The 20,562-nt window shown below is 39.8% G+C and overlaps 1 protein-coding gene across 4 annotated transcripts in view; it reads left to right on the forward strand.

Moving 5' to 3' along the window:
- The window catches only part of NFATC2 (nuclear factor of activated T cells 2), a 111,946-nt gene that overhangs the window by 73,004 nt on the left and 18,380 nt on the right, over positions 1 to 20,562 (forward strand). For all 4 annotated transcript variants that reach the window (XM_020779517.3, XM_020779514.3, XM_078392176.1 and 1 more), the window contains exon 9: positions 66 to 749. In XM_020779517.3, coding sequence (XP_020635176.3) covers positions 66 to 749 — 684 coding nt within the window. The remainder of the gene's footprint in view (positions 1 to 65; positions 750 to 20,562) is intronic.

Below are 20,562 nucleotides of genomic sequence, written 5' to 3' on the forward strand. Positions count from 1 at the left end.
CTCCCTCCTTCTCTTAACTGTTTGATAGCTGCTTAGAATAATGTCCTTTGTGCACTTTGTTCCAGTGCCTTCCATCAAAACAGAGCCCATTGATGATTATGATCCAGCTTTAATCTGCAATACAGTACACAGTGGTATGAGAACAGTAACACAGCCTTATTATTCACACCATACAATGGTCTCTGAGGCTCCTTCCTGTCTTGTGGCCACAATGGCTTCCTGCCAGCAGTTGCGTTCAAGTTTGTCTTCTCCTGAATCTCAGTATCCTCAACAAAACTCGGGTGCTGTAATATATCAAAGAAGCAAGAGTCTGAGTCCCAGCCATCTGGGCTACCAGCAAGCCAGCTTGATGGCTACACAAGTGTCCATTCCAGATGTTCACAGGTCAGTGCTGGTACGCACAGGATCCCCCAGCCAAAGCTCAACTGTGCTCCATCATTCTCCAACCAATCAGCAGTCCTCTCCTGTGATTCACTGCTCTCCTACAAACAGTCAACAACTGAGGTGTGAAAGCCATCAAGAATTTCAGCACATCATGTGTAGTGAAAATTTCACATCCAGTGGAGTGAGATCCAGCCAACCTCAGGTCAGCCAAGCCCAAAGATTAAGTCCAAGTTCATACCCTACTGTGATTCAGCAGCAGAGAACAGTCAAAAATGGACCACCAGTAAATGATCAGAAGGAAGCAGTGCCAGCAGGAGTCACTGTTAAACAGGAACAGAATCTTGACCAAGCCTATTTGGATGATGGTAAGTACCATTTAAAAAAATATCCTATTCGTTTAGTCTTTTATCACCGCAAGACTTTTTCCCCCACTGGCTACAAATCTTTGGTTTAGAAAATACAGTGGCCACATTAGTGTAATATCTTACACTAAAACCGAATTCTAGAGCAGTGGTTCTTAACCTTTTTGAAAGAAACGCCCCCTTGACCCATTGAGGAAGTTATCATCGCCCCCCTCCCCGCAGTTACGATTTATTTATTTATTTATTTATTTATTTATTTATTTATTTATTTATTTATTTATTTATTTATTTATTTATTTATTTATTTATTTAAGACACTTAAATCCAATGACCCCTGAAAACAAAATTAAATTCCAAGAAAATGAAATGCCCCCCAAAAAGTAACATTTAATGATTTAGTTGCAAGTGAATTTTAAGACTCAAAAAGAAATATAAAAAGGGCATAAAAACAAATGCAGGAACTAAAAATTTCAAGACAAAAAGTCTGAAACTAAATTAAAATTGGAGGAAAATATATATTCATGCACACTGTAAAAAGGCTGCAGCCATCTTCACAGAAGATGCCCCCCTACTGCCCCCCTTCTGCTCCAGCGCCCCCACACCGCCCCTTTTCATTCTACCGCCCCCCTGAAAAATGAAATCGCCCCCTGGGGGCCATTATCGCCCATGTTAAGAACCACTGTTCTAGAGTATGTTGGCTTGTTGAGGGCTGAATCTGCTGGTGCTCACTGCCCAAACTCCCTTTTTTTTGTTCTTGCCCTAGCAAGGGGAGTGGCTTCAGAAACTCACCAATAAGAAAAAGCTCAGTGTTCTGAATGAGATTCTTGCCTTATCATTCTGACACAAGACGGGAATCATAAGCCAAATCGACTTCCTGACTAATTCAGACTCTGGCTTGTTAGGGCAGCAGCATACCAGCAGTCCAAATCCAAGCGTACCATTAAGGTTTCCCTTCCTGCCAATGATTTTCTGCTTACTGAAGTCCCTCTCGTTGGTAGGAGGAGCTGCGATTTGGTCATGCAGGCACATGCTCATGGACAATAGGCAAAGCTGCTCCAGAATTCTTTAGTATTATTTTGTGCAAGCATAGCCACTATGTATTGTTTGTGTATTTGCGTATATTTCTATACAAAACTTTTTATAGAATGTTGAAAAATTTTAAGGACTTGAAGAAAAATAGTTTACCCAGTATTCTGCAGAATGCTTACCTTTTTCATCAGATATTTTTAATTTCAATTAAAGCCACTGGCAATGGTGCGGCTAAAAAATATTGTAAATAAATATTGTAAATAAAATAAATTTATGAAGCATTTTTTGCACATTTCACCATAAAAGATATGAATTATGGGGACAGAGGAGTGAAATTAGGACACTGACACTAGCAGCTTTATAAACAATTAAAAGTATACGCATAGATAGTGCATCTGTAAACGTTTTTGTACCTGTATCTTTAAAAATTCTGAAAAAAGCTCACTAAATGTTCTGTAGAACGTACAGTGATCTATACTATTCAGGACACTTTAAGACGTACTAGAGTGTGTCAATTTAATGGAAGCATCATTTCTTTATTGTGAATGTGGATATGACTACATGTGGAACAGACAGAAAATATTTGAACATATTCCACATTATTTGCTAGCTTCATTCAGCTTGTTTCAAGTTATAGTCCCGTTTCTTGTAGTACAGTACATGATTCCAGCCAGGGAAGCCAGAGCATTTCCAAGGAACAGCCATGTTAATCTTGTTTTAGCAAAAAACAACTGAGTGTCTGGGTGGTAATGGGTAATGGGTCTTATTTGGTGTACGGTTTTGTGGACTGCAGTCTGCTTCATCAGATACATCCATTTCACTTCTACTAGGTACCCCAAGTCTTTTGTATGAAACTGGAATGATAGTGTGATTGTATCATACTATTGAAATGCCTGCCATTATAATGGGAGGAGCTCACAAGGTACATTAGTTTAGGTGCATGGTGAGGAACATGTATTTCCCTCGCAGCAACAATATTTTCAAGTACAAGCATTTACTTAGCCTCGTAGGAACAAATGACATTAATTCATCCATATGAGAAGTGATGATGATAAGTACTTGCAAAAAAAAATCATTGGGCTATTCATGCAATTTGCTTCTCCTTATATCTTTAATTGTTGAATTGAATTCTATAGTCTTTAAGGGCAGTCATTCAGGACAAGGCAAAGTAGCAGGTAGCCATGTTGCTCTGTCAGAAGAATTGCGCCTAGGCATGTGATAGCGTATGTAAAATAAAAACTAGTTAGCTTTATGGCTGCTACATTACTGTTTCTGCTATTAATAATTACTCAGGATGTAACTTCCCAGTTTTGAAACCCATTGGTCTTCTGTTGTATTTTCCCAGGAGCTGCAAAGGTTTTGTTGTTATTGCTGTTTATTATCCCTCCTTGAGTGGATTTCTATTAGCTAAGTCTTGGAAGAGCTAGCTTGCAGGCATAGATTGTAGAACCCTGTAGCCCTGTCACTGAGGGGAATGACACTTCCCAATGTTGTTGTTGTTGTTCTTGTTGTTGTTTCCCCCTTTCCTGATTTTCAGTCAGCTCAAAAATATTCAGAGTGATTGAACTGTAGAATTATTGAGCTACCTTGCTGGTCCCAATACGAATTGTCTGAATTATTCTGCAGGTACATCTATTCAGGATTTGGAGAGTGTCTGAGTAGTATTATGGTATAATGACTTTTTTTAACTGATGAGAGGGCAAAGGCAACTAAGTAAACACATACCAGGGATACCAACCAAGGAGTGAAATACAGATTGGTATGCTTGCCAATCATGCTGCTGAGAAATTTGCACGGCAAGCAGCAATCCTATTCATCCTTGACTACTTTTTACTTTGTGCCCTTTCTGTTCTTCATTAGGTTTGGCTTTCATCTTCCTTTTGCTCTGTCTTTATCATCCTAGTAGTATAAGATATGAAAGTGTTACTGGCAGTTTATGGTCCAAGCAGGGGATCACCTGTCATTTCAGGATTGGCACTCTGTCCTGCTTCTGGATCTAAACTGCCAATAGGTGTAAAAAGGTAAAGGTTCCCCTTGACATTTAGTCCAGTCGTGTCCAACTCTAGGGCGCGGTGCTCATCCCCAAGCTGTAGAGTCAGCATTTGTCCGTAGACATTTTCCATGGTTACATGGCCAGCACAACTAGACATGGAACGCCGTTACCTTCCCACCGTGTTGGCACCTATATATCTACTCGCATTTTTACATGCTTTCGAACTGCTAGGTTGGCAGGATCTGGGACAAGCGACAGGAGCTCACTCCGTCACGTGGATTCAATCTTACGACTGCTTGGTCTTCTGACCTTGCAGCACAGAGACTTCTGCGGTTTAACCCACAGTGCCACCACATCCCACTGCCAATAGGTGTAACAGAAGAATAAAACAGTGCTAAGACTTCAAGGAGGAAAATAGCATGTAATCTGGACAGGCCAGATTTGCCACTCTCATCAGTGCAACAAGGAGTATCTAAACTGAGATTAACAGTCCAAGATCAGTAACAAGCAGAGATAAGAGTACAGGGGATGGGGGGACGCAAGAGACATTTCAGAGAATATCCAAGTTGGACTTCAGCAGCAAATGTTTCTGATTTTGAACAATTTGCTCAAACTGTGGCTTGAGAAAACCATAAAAGAGGGAATACACATACCATAGGAGGGACAGTCAAGCCTTAAAGCTCTCATAGTCCCAAAGCTGTGGATTGGCTATGATATCTAAACTGTATCTCTATGGAAAGTATTCACTGACATTTTGAAAACCAATAGAAGATGGGGTGCAGGATACATACTATGGTCTGTGATTCTTCCCATCCTTCTTCTTTGGAGAAACAAAGCTGTTTGCTTTTCTCCTGATTATGGTCTCAGCTGTTCTGTCTTGTCACCATGAGATAGGAAATCAGATTGCTAAAAGGATGGGAATAGCCACTGCTCAGAATATCTTCCTTTTTTCTTCACTGCAAAATGTTAATGTAGGGTTTTTATTTTTTAAAAAAAAAATCACGACAAGCGCTGAGCTTTGATGATAGGACAGGAAATGTGAAGTTTTTCTTCTGCTTTCCCTTGAACTTTCAGGTTGAGTGAATTTGTGTGCTTCTAAAAGCCTATGGCTTGATTAGAGAAATGATAAATTACAACTGGAATGACTTTTTGCATCACCCCTGTGGCCACCTTTCTTGCAATCAATGTGGTGTGCAGAGGTGAAGTTAATCAGAAGATTTCCAGTTCTGTTCATGACTAAGTATCAGCTACAACATTCTCTTTGTTGCAAGTCTCTGGGCTCATCTGTGTATGTAAATTTGTATGAGTTACTATCAACGGATGAGCTAAAATAGTGATTTCAACCAAATATTTATGAAATTAACCACTAATTTGCAGAGAAAGTTTCCTGAATTGGCCTGTCTCCCACCTTTGTTTTTTGTTTAATTGCTTCAATAATTTGTCTGCATGTTTACTCACAAGTAAATCCCACTGGGCTGATAAAGCTTGTTTCTTATTGTTCATACGTAAGACTGCACTATTCATCTAACCTTCTCTCCCCTGCCCATTATCTATGGGCCTTTTTGCAAGTTATAGAAAAACAAGTAAAAATGTTTTTTCCTGGAAGGTCTAGTTTTTTAAAAGTTTGTGTAGAACTTGATGTAGTGACTTTATATCTTTAACAAAAACTGCTTCAGTCATTGTTCTTTTTGCGGGGGAGGGATATTCATCATTGCATTGCATTGGCAGTGTTCCCCAACCTTGGGCCTCCAGATGTTTTTGGACTCCAATTCCCAGAAGCCTTCACCACCACCTCTGCTGGTTAGGATTTCTGGGAGTTGAAGTCCAAGAACATCTGGAGGCCCAAGGTTGAGGACCACTGGGCTATATTACCTGGAGTATCAGAAGCAGTATGCCTCTCAAGACCAGAAGCTCCATCATCATCATCATCATCATCATCATCATCATCATCATCATCATCATCATCATCATCATTATTATTATTGGCATTAAAAACTACCTTATTATGAGATTCATATCTAGTCCTCTGTGTATATAACTGAAATTCTGGATTATGCTTCATGTGTATGATGATGTGGGATATAATCTATGAAACCTTGCCCTGTAATAAATGTGTTAGTCTTTAAGGAGCCACAGGACACTGTATTATTTCTTATGCTGAGTCATAACATCAACCTTTCTAGCCTAGTACTGTCTAGCCTAACATGAAATAGATTGACTCACTAAAGGGAGCCACAATCTTTAATTCGCAAAATCTTATCTGTTGTATACCAAGTCATGTAACAGGTATGAAGCAATGCTAAAAGTTACACCATTTACTTAAGTGCACAACAAGATTTCAGCTGTTATGTACTTTGAGTTTCTTAAGGAATTTTTTTGCTGTTTTAGCCTTTTAGAGATGCTGGGAGAAACCATGCGATTCTATGAATGAAAAACATGTGCTCAGCCACTGCATCTGCTTGTGGCGTATTTCCACTGTAAAAATGCTGACTATTTGCCTGGCAGTTTTTCTGCCACTACTGCTGTAAATAAAGTGCTCTTTCTTTTTTATATATAATTCAGCAATGAGACTTAAAATAGAAGGGCCTTGCTTATTTCTATTAGCTTTTCCACTTCATAACCCAATAAGATTATTTTCTTTCCTTGTTTCTCTTGTAGGGCCTTATTCTTTCTCTTGTGACTATGCATAATTATTTTTGCAAGCAGCTTTACGCATTTTCACAGCTGCTGTTTCACAGAAGCTGGTAGCTTGAGTGGCTGGTCCTCAAAACAGACAAAGATCCTTAAATAAAAGTTGCCAAATATGTGACTTGTTACCAGGTATTATAAAAGTTAGGTGTTGTTCTGTTAAAGCCGGCTTTTCCAAGACAGTCCTTCTGCTATATCCTCCAGTTGTCTTACTTCACCATCTAATAAGATGCAAGCCACAAATAAAAACGATGAATCAAAACTCCGCACCGGAGGAAGGAAGAAAATTAATTGAACTATTAAAAAGAGAGAGAAAAAAGTTCTACTGGCACTTCTTTGTTCTTAAATTCATGGATCCTTTAATTGGTACAGTACAATGCCTGCAAGCAAGTTTTGCTATAAAGCGTTTCCTGTTCAGAAGAACATACATCTATTAAGGGAACAAGATCACCACAGAACGGAACTCAAGCAGCTCACTCAGAGTACATACAGTATTCATAATTTGTGCTTTCACCCTCACGCACGGGGTGTATTAAGCAACGAGAAAACCAGAGTGAAAATTTGGCTATGCATTTGGAAAAGGAATATTGTTCCATCAGAGTGCAATAATGGTGGTATGATTTCAGGATAGGATCATGTAAGGAAGACACATTCACTGGTTTGCCTTGCAAATCAAAAATTCTCCACCTCATCTGAGGCACTTTGCCAGCTTTCAGAACTGGTCTCACCAAGTTGCTAAAATAGCTCTCAATAGTAGTTTTAACTACAGTGGAACCTCGACTTACGGAATTAATCTGTATTAGAACAGTGGCTGCAGGTCAAAAAGTCGGTCGAGACTCCATTGATCTACAATGCATTGAAAACCGATTAATCTGTAACCAGCCATTTTTGTTCCATTTTGGGGGTTTTTTCCAGTCTGCAGGTCGATTCTCCAGCTGCAAGTCGAACCTAAATTTTGTGGCCAGAGAAGTCTGTAACTTGAAAAGTCTGTAAGTGGAGCCGTCTGTAAGTTGAGGGTCCACTGTAAATGAAAACTATAGTGTTTCAATTTCCTTGACAGACTGGACTTCTCTGCTGCAGGCAAACTGACCATACTGAGTCAAATGAGATGGTACCTCTTCAGGGATCACCAGTCACAGAACTAGTGCCAACTATTCTTCCATCTACCAGTCCTACCCCTGCTATCTACATACATCCACACCAGACAGAAAGTCAAATTACAGTCATTGCACATAAAATGCACATTGTCCAAAAACACACAGTTGACTTTCAAATATGTTTTTTTCCTGGTTAACCACTCAGAATGGCCCATTATGTATTAGATTTTTCAGTAGGTTGGCTGCAACTAGATGTTTTGGACATCTGTAAGACTGAGCCATATGTGGAATGAGCAGGGACGGTAGGTACTTCTTTTGCCCTCCAACTATTTATTTTACTTATTTATTTATTGGACTTATATACCGCCCTATAGCGCTACAAGCACTCTCCGGGCGGTTTACAATTTTAACTATACAGGCTACACATTGCCCCCCCCCCAACAAGCTGGGTACTCATTTTACTGACCTCGGAAGGATGGAAGGCTGAGTCAACCTTGAGCCGGCTACCTGGGATTTGAACCCCAACTAGTGACTGACTGGATTGAGAAAGAGGCATTAAACAGTTTAGCCTCTTGTGTCCTTCACCACAGATACAAACTACAACATTTAATGTTAGTACAAAATTTTTATGTTGTCAAGATGATTTGAAATGAAAAAATTGCCAATGAAAATGAACACAATAAAATGTCTCCCAACAAGGATTTGCCACAAGTAGCAGAGAATCACTCAGGTTTCTATAATCTCTTCCCCTAACTCTACCCCTTCCAAATTTTAGCACACATTTCTTCAACCCTCTCTAATTTAGTGATGATTTAGGAGGTGCACCAGATCCTAGTTCACCTCCCAGTATTCAGATTTCAGGATTTTCTCAGCTATGCTGTATGTGTGTGCTGTACATCAGTTATAAAAAAAAAAAAAATCACAAATGCAGTGAAGGAGGCTGGACTGAATCTTTCATAGCTGTTTATTGTTCCTTCAACAAGATTGAGAGAAAATATTTCAGACAATATGAAAATACTTAGATTCTTTCTCTGAGCCTAGTAGTTCTGATATTACCATGTACGTTAATCAGTGAATACATTGCATATGTTCAGTTTTATTCCCATGGGTCATCCTACTAATTCTTGATGCTTCTAGAAGGCTTGAATATGATGAGATATATGTAGTCTAAGGACAGCTTCTAGCCCTACAGATGTTACTGATTCCTTATGACTTATCTGTACTAGCTAGCGCTGATGGGAGTCACAATTCAACAATATTTGACTGGAGGGCCATATGTTACTCATTGCTGGTCTGATACAGAGGCAACAGAAAGCACAAGAAGGAGGAACACCAGAAGTATTATCTTCTGTTTTCATCTGGCCTTACACAAATACATATTCCAGAAAAACATGCTGTGAGCTGAAGTCTTTATTAGCATTTTCAACATTACAGAGCACTTTGGGCATTTGTCTTCATAATAAATTTAGTAAGGTAGATCGCTATCATTCATAGTTTGTAGGGTGCTGAAGCCCAGGAAAAAACTTACATTCCCAATAATTTACCCAGTGTAGGTAGGATTTAAGTTCAGATTTCCCAGAGCAAAATCTGATACTCTTCTCAGGACCATGCTTGCTGTAAAGCAGCCAACACTTGACCAGCACAAAGAAATCAACTTCGGACAAACGCTTTCAGTAAAGATGTTGAAATACAGTAAAAGTTACCCAAAAAATGAATGTGGCTGGGAACTCAATAAAGTTGATTCCCAGATGATTTCCCCCCCACAGTTGAGTGCTGCTTATTTCACAGTTTCAGCATGTTGCAGTTGACTGTCTAAATCATGAGGCATTACTTAGCATCTTATAAGGGAACACCAGGGTAACTTGACAAAAAAGAAATTAGTTTGTACAAGTTACTTGGGCACGTTTTTTTTTTTAAAAAAGAAAAGACCAATATTAAAATACAATGTAAACAATAAAACTTACTTTAAAAACATGGATGCTGCACAAAGCACAAACTACAATATTTTCTCATTACACACTTTAGAAAACTGATGCACAGGTATTTCTATTTCCTGTCAAGAATGTGTGGGTCTTGGTGTTGATTTAACTTACTGTCTCATTTGAGGAGTGTTCTTACTGTTGTGTTGTGGTGTTGGTTATTTGTATAACTGAACAGCACTGCTTCCATTTCAGGTCATGTAGATATGTATTATCCTCATAAGTTTATCAAAGCACATACCTGTGGCAAAGCACATCTGAGTGGCAATGGAATGATTTCCGTGTAACAGCATTGTTGTGTTTCAGATGGCCATAAAATTTGTTGCTCTGAAGTAGGGGTCAGACTTTGGTGATGGCCTCTTTTCTTAATTTTGCAAATAGAAAGATCCAGGAGTCCGAATTTTGCCCCCTCCACATATTTTGCTGAAATATGTGCTCCTTTTTTCCTTCCCTTTCCTTGCCAGTAATGGGAGAGAAAAAAGAAACTGCTAATGAATCGTGTCAGTTTTCCACCCATTTTGCCAATCATTCTTGTAAAGAGCAGTTGTGTGTTCGGAGAAACAGCCTATCAACCCAGAGCAGTAGCTGGCATGAAAACAGGCCTAAGTTTATTCACCAAAATTAGGGCACCTCTTAAATTGAATGTTGTATGTTTCTACAGAAATGTTTAAACCAGACAGGGAGTAGTAAAGAAAACTGTAGTGAGAGTACTAGCATTTCAGTTGGCTAAACTAGTAGACTGAGCTAGCAGACTTTTTCCATCTGTAATTAGAAGACAAACAATCAGTCCTGGCAATATGTCTAGAACAAACTTGGAGATCTGACTCATTTTCAGAAACAACAATGAACCCCAAATTACAGCATGTTATTTTATAATGCTTACATATTATCAAGGTCTGGCTAGTTGATATGCATTTCCGGATCTCTTTTAAACCTAGAAAATGGAGAAATGGGCTGCTCTGTTTATATAATTTATAGTAAAAGTCTTGGTGCTTTAGATATACATGGAGTAGGGAACCTGTGGCACACCATATTGGACCACAGCTCCCATAATCCATGATCATTGGCGATAATGGTAGGAACTGATGGGAGCAGATGTCCTTGCAACAAAGTCTGGAGGGCAGCATGCATACTACCCTGTTGTACAGTGTCTCTGTCCTGAGGAAGGCAGATACTTCTTCTATTGCTTAATGGAACAGCCAGGTATCTACCATGATATGACTATTTTAAAGCCCTATATAGCTAGGATTGCCAGGCCTAGTCCTTGAGAAGGATTGCTTATCTTTAATCCTTGCAAAGAATGCAGAATTCCACTGAGTGTTGTATTTGTCATAAATTGCAAATACAACAGAGAATCCATACCTAATACAGTGGACCCTCGACTTACAGACGGCTCGACTTACAGACTTTTCGAGTTACAGACTTCTCTGGCCGCAAAATTTAGATTCGACTTGCAGCCAGAGAATCGACGTACAGACCAGAAAAAAAAAACCAAAATGGAACAAAAATAGAATAAAAACTGCCAGTTATGGGATTAATCAGTTTTCAATGCATTGTAGGTCAATGGAGATTCAACCTACAGACTTTTCGACTTGCAGCCACCGTTCCAATACGGATTAATTCCGTAAGTAGAGGGTCCACTGTACAACATTTCCTTCTCTGTTTTAACAGGCCAGGGACAATGTCAGGGGCTAGATTTCAATCCCGTGCATGGGCCAGATGTACTCTATAGGGTGGCTAGAAGGGGGCACAAATCTGCAGCTCTTTCCACTGTTCTCCCATCTTGATTCTGCATCCTCACCTGCCTCATGATTTCCCAGAGCCTGGCTATACAGTCTTACACCAGTTCTGCAAGTGTTTCTCCTTGTCATGGTTACATGAACTGTGGTAGTAACCGAAATAAACTTCCTTCAGTTTTTGAAAACCTGCATCTTGAAACGCCAATGGCGTTGATGGAGGTAGCCATAAAGGAACACAACAAGGATTTAGGTCTCTGCTTCAGTTTGGCTGCAGGTTGTAACCTTCAATATTTGTAGCAGTCAAAGCAACTGTTTATGCTATATTATTAAGGAAAGGCTATACCACTCATTTATCCATCTGAGGAGTCTTCCCGTCAGTTGGAAGGAAGGGGTAGAATATATTTTATTTATTTATTTATTTATTTATTGGACTTATATACCGCCCCATAGCGCTACAAGCACTCTCCGGGCGGTTTACAATTTTTTAAATTATACAGGCTACACATTGCCCCCCCAGCAAGCTGGGTACTCATTTTACCGACCTCGGAAGGATGGAAGGCCAAGTCAACCTTGAGCTGGCTACCTGGGATTTGAACCCCAGGTCGTGAGCACAGTTTTAGCTTGCAGTACAGCGTTTTAACCACTGCGCCATGAGGGGTAGAATATACATTAGATTAATTCATGGAGGATGCAGTGGATAGAGTGATGGACTAGGACTCTGGAGAACAGTCTTCAAATTTCAGCTTGGCCATGGACACTCAGTTGGGGGAGTGGAATGGGTAGAACTACTCCTTAAATATCTCACTTACCTTGAAAGCCCTATTAGAGTTGCTATAAGTTGGTTCTGACTTGACAGGACAGAATACACACACAGGTTGTCGATGCTTGTTATGGTTGGAGATGGGAGTGCATTTGTTTGGGTCATGTTTAATAACGCAAAGTAGAACACAATTTGTCATGCAGAAAAAGTGGCAAATTAAGGTGAGACTAGCAAACTTGTACTTGAAAAATGCGCAGTACAGAGAAAAGTAAATTACACTTGCCTTCATGACCTTTTTGTAGTCTCCTGAAGATACAGTACATCCAGTCAGCTGCTATTGGAAGCCGGTATTTTGTGATCAACACAAATTTAGCACAAACATTTTGCCTACAGATGGAGTTTACATTGATTGTCAAAGCCAAATTCCAGTTGTACCGTTGCAGTGGTACTGCAAAGGGGCATCTTGTAGTTCTGAATTGTCTTTTTTGTTGAAGAAAAGTCTCTGAATGTCATAAGTTAGGGTGAGAAGGATGACAAAATTCATTGTAAGATTCCCACCCACCCTCAATGTGCTCCTTTAGTTCGATCAGGGAATTCAATGTGAGCCACACCACTGATTTGAGGGGTATCATCAAGATTCTTCTACCTCAGCATGAAAATGTAGAAGAGGGTGCTAGTCATACTTTTCTCGAACATCTGTACTAGAATGCCAAAATAGTTAATGTTTTGAATCCACATACAGTGGGAAGCCTTCCTCCCCTCATGTAATAACCTCAAAAACAATATATATATATTTAAAAATCCAGCCTCATTGGTGTCGTAATGTTCTGATCTATGGGCCTATTTATATTCCATGGGACTGCAGTGTTCTGGAATATGGTAAAATCCTTTGAAATAAGGCTAAGACACATTCCTTAAAGTAAGGGCCAAATGGTAACCCTAAATTTTAATATAGAGACTGCTAAACTCTGCATGCAGTAAATGCATACAGTGTGTGCGCGCACACAAACTGGAATAAGAAAGCAAGCAACTAACTTTCTCAATTACATTTATGAATCAAGAAGTGGCTAGTTAAACATCTCACCAGAGCTGGATGGTTTTAAGTTGGTTTTGGTGTATGTGCATTTTTAAAATACAAAATTACTTCATCATCTATGAATGAATCAAGTCAAATACAGGATCAAGAGGAGGGGAATGCATGAATGGCTCTTCTGACATTTGCAGTGTCTCATTTGCTGCTAGTTTATTTGGATGGTTTAAACCCTGATGGAAAAAGTGAGAATGACTTAAAGCTAGCTATGACACAGAGTTGGGTGTATCTTTCCTCTGACTTTCTAAAAATCAACTGAAAGCATCTTAAGGATGCTTAGAATTTAAGCAGTTGAAGATCTGTCAGGTAACAGATGCTTTACCCTTTTTCCTATCTGTAGTTTTTTCCTGGTAAGAATCATATATTTTAATCTTTCATGTACTGTGGAAAAAGGCAATTTGGATTGGTTGCCCATATGTTTTTGAGCCCCTGAATATGTACATGGAGAGAAAGTAAACTGTTCTCAATCTTCAAATGTTATTCTTTTACAGCAAAAACACAAAGACTTCTATGGAACCTTTAAGACTGACAAACTTTCTTTGGCATAAGCTTTCATGAATTTGAGCTCACTTTTTCTGATAGAAGTGAACTGGTTCCATGAAATCTCATGTCAAACAAAACTAGTTAATCTTAAAGCCCCCACAGCCCCCAGAAGGAAAAGTGATTTATTATAGTATTGCAGACTTATGCAGAGGCAATGCAGTGGTGTTCAGGCCCTAGAAACCACCCAATGAAATTGGCTGATGATGGGAGACAATATTTCTTCACATAATGAAAAATTATTGTATGCAGTTCATCACAATGAGGTGTGGAAATGTCTGTCTTAGAAGTCTTCAAAAGGTGATACGCTTGTTCATTGTGACTAAAGCCTTGTTCAGGTGTTTGCCTGAACATAGTTATGGGGATACGCATGCACATGGAAGGTCCGTCCCCGAATGGCACAATGCTCCACAAATTCATAGATCTTTGCACATTGTGTATGAAGGTCTAAAACTACTTCTTCATACCATTAGAGGGGTGATTAGGATTCCAACCTTACTGAGGCTGCCAGTCATAAAGGTTTCTTGACATTGTGGGGCATGATGCCATTTGACTTATTGCACACAGATGTTCCATATAGATTCCATTTTGTTTAAAAAAGTATGCCACTGAATGCTGATCTTTGAAGAAAGAACATATAGGAGAGGGATTTAACTTTCAAGCACTGCTTGTGATTTCAGAGGCATTTACTGTACTGTACTTGGTTTTTGTGGGGAATAGGAAGTTGGGTTAGATTCAGTCTTATTTTCATATTGTAGGCTCTTCTGGTCTTTAATGTTGCTCTGCTGGATTGTGGATTGAAGCAGTGTCCTCCCCCTGCCTAGTGAGAGCACTTTGAATTTATTGTTTCTGATCCACTTGCTTGGAAGTCAGGAGAGGGAGTAGAAATGGCTTAAAAAGTGAAGTCCTGTAACCATGTGGCTTGGAACTTATTGGGAAAAGAGATCTGTATCAATTCAACACATTTTTATATCTGTTGTTGTTGTTTCCAAATGGCACTCCACCCTCCCAGAAATGAAAAACAGGTATAGCCCACCTGGAAAGAGTATTTCCTGTGTAAGCCTCCCTGGAAAAGAAAAGGAGGTGAGTAAGAGTTTGGTAGTCCTTCATCAACTATCTCCAGAGTACATGGTTCTCCCTCTTTTTAACTCAGTAGAACCTGCATTAAACCTTCCCTCTTTTCTTCCTACTTAGCATTAACTTATCAAGTGCCATCACATACTTCTGTTCTAACATTCACAAGAATGGACATATTCTCAAGTGTGCTTGCCTCATACGTATTACACAATCTTTTATATTTATTTTGTCTTCATTGTAACTTCAGGGGAAAGGAATTTGGGGGGTGGTGATAGAAGAACCTGTACAACCAATTTTTTTTTTAAAAAAAGAGACAAAGCACCATTTCAGCAGGCAAGTCATGTTTTAAATGTGAAACAGCAGAGATGTGTGATGGTTTTTTGGAGAGTTGAAAAAGAAACCCTGCTTCTAGTACACACAAAGAAACATACTATGTGCAGCTTTTGTTCTATTATCTTTGCTGCTTAATCGGGTTTTGCAAGTTTTAGGAAGATTAGCAAAAACTAATGCCAGTGATAATACCTGTAAGTCCTATTTAGTAAAGTCAAAACTTACCAGACCATGGCTATTCCTTCCTATTAAAAATGTCCTTTTTAAATTGTTCTGGTGTGGGGGCAACCTATCTTCTGCAGGCCTATGGTCTTCATTATTTTTAAAAGCCATCATTAAAACATTGCCATTGGAGAACATACTATTGAGCTTGACATGCTGAACAAAACAAAAAAAAGTTCCCTGGCTTCTGTATGACATTTTCAAAACCATAGCTTTTACTATGTGGACCTTTGTCAGCAAGGTGATGTCTCTACTTTTTAAGATGCTGTCGAGGGTTGTCATTACTTTCCTCCCCAGAAGCAGGAATCTTTTAATTTTGTGGCTGCTATCACCATCTGCAGAGATCATGGAGCCCAAGAAAGTAAAATTTATCACTGCCTCCATATCTTCCCCTTCTCTTTGCCCGGAGGTGATGGGACCAGTGGCCATGATCTTAGTTTTTTGATGTTGAGCTTCAGACCATTTTCTGCACTCTCCTCTTTCACCCTCATTAAGAGGTTCTTTAATTTCTCCTCACTTTCTGTCATCAGAGTGGTATCAGAGTGGTATGATCTGCATATCTGAGGTTGTTGATATTTCTTCCAGCAATTTTAATTCTGGTTTGGGATTTCTCCAGTCCAGCCTTTCGCATGATGCATTCTGCATATAAGTTAAATAAGCAATATTACAATATACAGCTTTGTCGTACTCCTTTCCCAATTCTGAACCAATCAGTTGTTCCGTATCCAGTTCTAACTGTTGTTTCTTGTCCCACATATGGATTTCTCAGGAGTTAGATAAGGTGGGCAGGCACTCCCATTTCTTTAAGAACTTGCCTTAGTTTGTTGTGGATGACACAGTCAAAGGGTTTTGCACAGTCAATGAAGCAGAAGTAGATTTTTTTTCTGGAACTCTCTGGCTTTCTCCATAATCCAGCGCATGTTAGCAATTTGGTCTCTAGTTCCTCTGCCTCTTTGAAATCCAGCTTATACTTCTGGGAGTTCTCGGTCCACATACTGCTGAAGCCTACCTTGGAGGATTTCAAGCATGACCTTGCTAGCGTGTGAAATGAGTGCAATTGTATGGTAGCTGGAGCATTCTTTGGTGCTGCCTTTCTTCGGGATTGGGATGCAGACTGATCTTTTCCAATCCTCTGGCCACTGCTGAGATTTCCAAACGTGCTGGCATATTGAGTGTAGCACCTTAACAGTGTCATCTTTTAAGATTGGCCATAGTTCTTCAAGCACTCTAGTTCCTTAAGTCTGTTCTTCACTTCCACTGTATATTCATAAGGGATTTGGTTTAGATTGTACCTGACTATCCCGGTGGTTTTTCCTACTTTCTTCAGTTTAAGCTTGAATTTTGCTATAAGAAGCTGATGATCAGAGCCACAATCAGCTCCAGGTCTTGTTTTTGCTGACTGTTTAGAGCTTCTCCATCTTTGGCTGCAGAGAACATAATCAATCTGATTTCAGAATTGCCCATCTGGGGATGTCCATGTGTAGAGTCGCTTCTTGTGTTGCTGAAAACAAAACCTAATGAGGCTTAATTAGAATGATATGAGGGAAAGGATGGAGAGCAAGAGAAAGGTTTTAGAAGGAAAGAGGGCCCCTCCATTTGGGGACCCCATTTTGACCCAATTGCTTTGTGTTCTGAGCACACATGACATATCCTTAATTTCATCTTTGTTGTGTGCTGAAAGACATAGACTTTATTCTCAGAGGCTTTCATGGCCAGGATCTGGTGATGGTTGTACCAAGGCTGTTTGGCCATGTTCTGTTTTTTTTTCTTCCTAACGTTTCCCCAGTCTCTGTGGCCAGCATCTTCGGAGGACAGGAGTTAGAACTCTGTGTTCTGGTGTCCAACACACTACGCCAGAACACCGATGATGCCAGCCACAGAGACTGCCGAAATGTTAGGAAGAAAAAACCCAGAATACGGCCAAGCAGCCTGGAAAACCTGGAACAACGATAACACCGATTGATTATTTTATCAGTCCAGTCCTTATTTATCAAGAATCAGAACATACAATAAGCAAAATCATATGGTAAAGTTTTTCTTGTACTGTACCATATTTCCTCAGATTGTGAGGGCATGGCGTTTTATTTTACCACATGTCCACAAACAGAATTTCCTGCATGTGGAGAATTAGCACATCATGGATAACAGTTTAGCCTCGTCATCTCTTTCACGTGCTCTTACACATGGAGAGTTTTAATTTGAACAGAGAAGGCAGGATGAAGGGCAGTTTGAATGTCTGAGTTCTGAAGGCTCCAGGGTATAGTTTAGAGGCAGCTTTAACAGTGAATTTTAAGGTACCCTGAAATTACAACATAATGTATTTACTGCCATCTGGTATCACAGTCTTAATTCCACTACCAGAAAGTAATAGAATTGGAACTGTTCATCTCTGTTAAATACTACTGCTGTGGAAGCAGCCTAAATTAGCAACTGCATTGATGCCATTGTATTCCTACTTATAAACAACAACAACAGCCCCACAGTTCAGGAAATTAATGTTGTTCCCTTGAAAATGTGAAGCATACTATGATAGTTGGCTAGGTCAAACTTTGTTATGATGGCAAAACAAATTCTATGGAAACCATTGTGTAGGCTGGCTCAGGAGCGCTGGGAGGATGCCATGTGTTGCTGGTCCTTTTGGCATTATTTTGATCTGGGTTGAGATCCTCAAATTTGGGGGGGGGGGGTAGGGAAGGAGAAAGCATTCCTTTTTTCCCCATACCCGAAGCATAATTCTGCCAAACTGGCATAAATGTTCTTCTCTTTCCAAGGGCGTCTTTCCAAACACAGTGTGTGCTGCCTCCTAAAGATAGTCTTTACAGTGGCCAGGATTGGTGGAAAACATGAAGTCTGCATGGATTAGTGCAGGAATTCATTTGGACTGACAACTTGGGTTTCCCTCTCTATAAACAGCAGTAGTGTTTTCATCTTCTGGACTGGGCTACAGATTTCAGATCCCTCCTCCTTCTCCCGGATACTGTTGCTTGAAGTTCAAGCTGTGCTGAAAGGCACATTGCAAATCCGTTTCGGCACATGAAAAACAGCATGAAATCAATGTGGCATATATTGTTTCTACTCTGTTCCGTTTTGCAGGAGATTTTTATTTTTAAAAAAAAGCAACAGGAGTAGGCTTTTCAAAAAATATATTTTAATTTCTAAGTGAAAGGAAAAATAAAGTTTCCACTTTCATCATTAGCTGCCTAGAGAAAAATTAGTTTCTCTTTTACCAGTTTCTTTAAAACATAGCACGTTCTCCAAGCTCATTCATAACACTGTGCAGTTTTTTTAAAAAAAAGACAGATCTAGATGTTTTAATGTCTGCTTCTATAGTAGAAGACCATTCAGATATACAAAAAGAGTAGAGTTACTCTGTTTACTTTAGAAAGCAGGAGTGCAAGTTAAAATAAATATAATTACTGTGGAACCAAACAAATGGAAAATAGTTTACACACACACACACACACACAGTAGTAGCAGAGTGAATTTGATTCAAATGAAATCAGTTTAAATCATGATTTAAGTCATGATTGAAATATAATTACTGTGGAACCAAACAAATGAAAAATATATACACACATACACACAATTGTGAATTTCGTTGTATGTGTATATACTTACAATGACAATAAATTATTATTATTATTACACACAGTGGTGCCTCGCTTAGCGATTGCTTCATTTAATGATGAAATCGCTTAGCGATGACTTTTTTGGAGTGATCTTGCACTCCGTTTAACGATGGTTCCTGTGAGCGATTTTCGCATAGTGATGTTTGGGACCATGCTTCGCATAGTGATGACAGTTTGGGTCCCCCTGTTTTGCTTAACGATGGTTTTGACAGCCTCATGTTGGCTGTTTTTTAAATGTTTAAAAATGTTTAAAAATGTTTAGAATGCTTGAAATCATAAGTGCACTTAATAAACCCTTTGTTAAACTAATTTGACTTTGTTGCGACTCTTTTTAAATTTGTTGTAATTTTTCCCCCATTGAGATGCATTGAATAGGTTTCAATGCGTTTCAATTGGGGAACCGTTGCTCAAAGAGGAGTGTCTGTTTAGCTGTGTTCTTGATAAGGCAGGAGAATGGCACAGGGGTAGTTCAGTTATCCACATGGTTCAATTTTTGCCCAATACAATCTAGCCTCTGTTAAAAATTTGTCCCCTGATGAGTCATAGTTAGAAGCTAGAAGCCAGCTTTGCCTTCTAGGCTGCCAGATGTAAACTAATAGACTGAAGTATGAAAGAGAGTATCCTCTGTGACATAGATGAGATGTGTATGTTCACGTATTCCAGGTGTTCCGAACCTATAGCACATACCTTCCCTGCCCGTGAATCTTGAACATTGGTTTCCAATTGAATATTCCATGAAACAGCTTTGGACAGATGTTCCCTGCTATAATGTGGCACCACCAGAGCCAGCGTTCTGGATACTGCTCCTTCATGCAGAATGCTTGGTCTGTGTAAGAACTTGGGAGCAACCATCACAATTCCAAATCACAGGAAGCAAACAAAGCCTGATGATTTCCTAACTCACAACAGCCGGCTGCAGATGACATTTTAAAAAATGAAGAAAGAAGAAGGAAGGAAGCGGAAAAGTGTACATAATTCTTAGCCCTGTTGCTTTTTGGGCTGTTTCCAGAACTAACCCCACAAAGCAACACGTCAAATCATAGTGGGTCGCTCAGAGAACAGCTTGCAAATACTGCACCACAATATTTTGCTGCTGAAACAAATAACCATCCAAACAGTTTTGAGTAGATATGGGGATGAATAAAAAAACAGATCGCAATATTCATAAAAAATCGCTGATTCGTTAAATATCCACCCCTTCATATTCGTTAGTTCCAGAGACCCTGATGAATATGAAGGGACGAATATTTCCCCATTTTTATTAGTCCTCCATAGGAAGAGAGAGAAGGGTAGCCGATAGGCAGCCAGCCAGCCCCACAGCCAGCCCCCCCACAGCCTATTGCCCATCCCCTTCCTCTCCCTACATTAGCTACTGCTGCCATCCAGCACTACCATCATCTACTGCTGCCTGCTGCTGCCGCCGCCATCCATCGCCACTTGCTGCAGTGGCCTAAGGGACACTGGCTGCCTTTTGCAAAGATGGTGGCTGTGGCTTCTTCTAGGGCACGGAAGTTGCATCTGCCATCTTTGCAAAAGGTAGCCTGGATTCCCTTAAGGGAATCCAGGCTGCCCTTTGCAAAGATGGCGGATGCAGCTTCTCTTAGGCAGGGAAGCTGCAGCCACCATCTTGGTTTTTATACATG

Source organism: Pogona vitticeps, chromosome 4 (assembly GCF_051106095.1).
Source record: "Pogona vitticeps strain Pit_001003342236 chromosome 4, PviZW2.1, whole genome shotgun sequence".
NCBI lineage: Eukaryota > Metazoa > Chordata > Lepidosauria > Squamata > Agamidae > Pogona > Pogona vitticeps.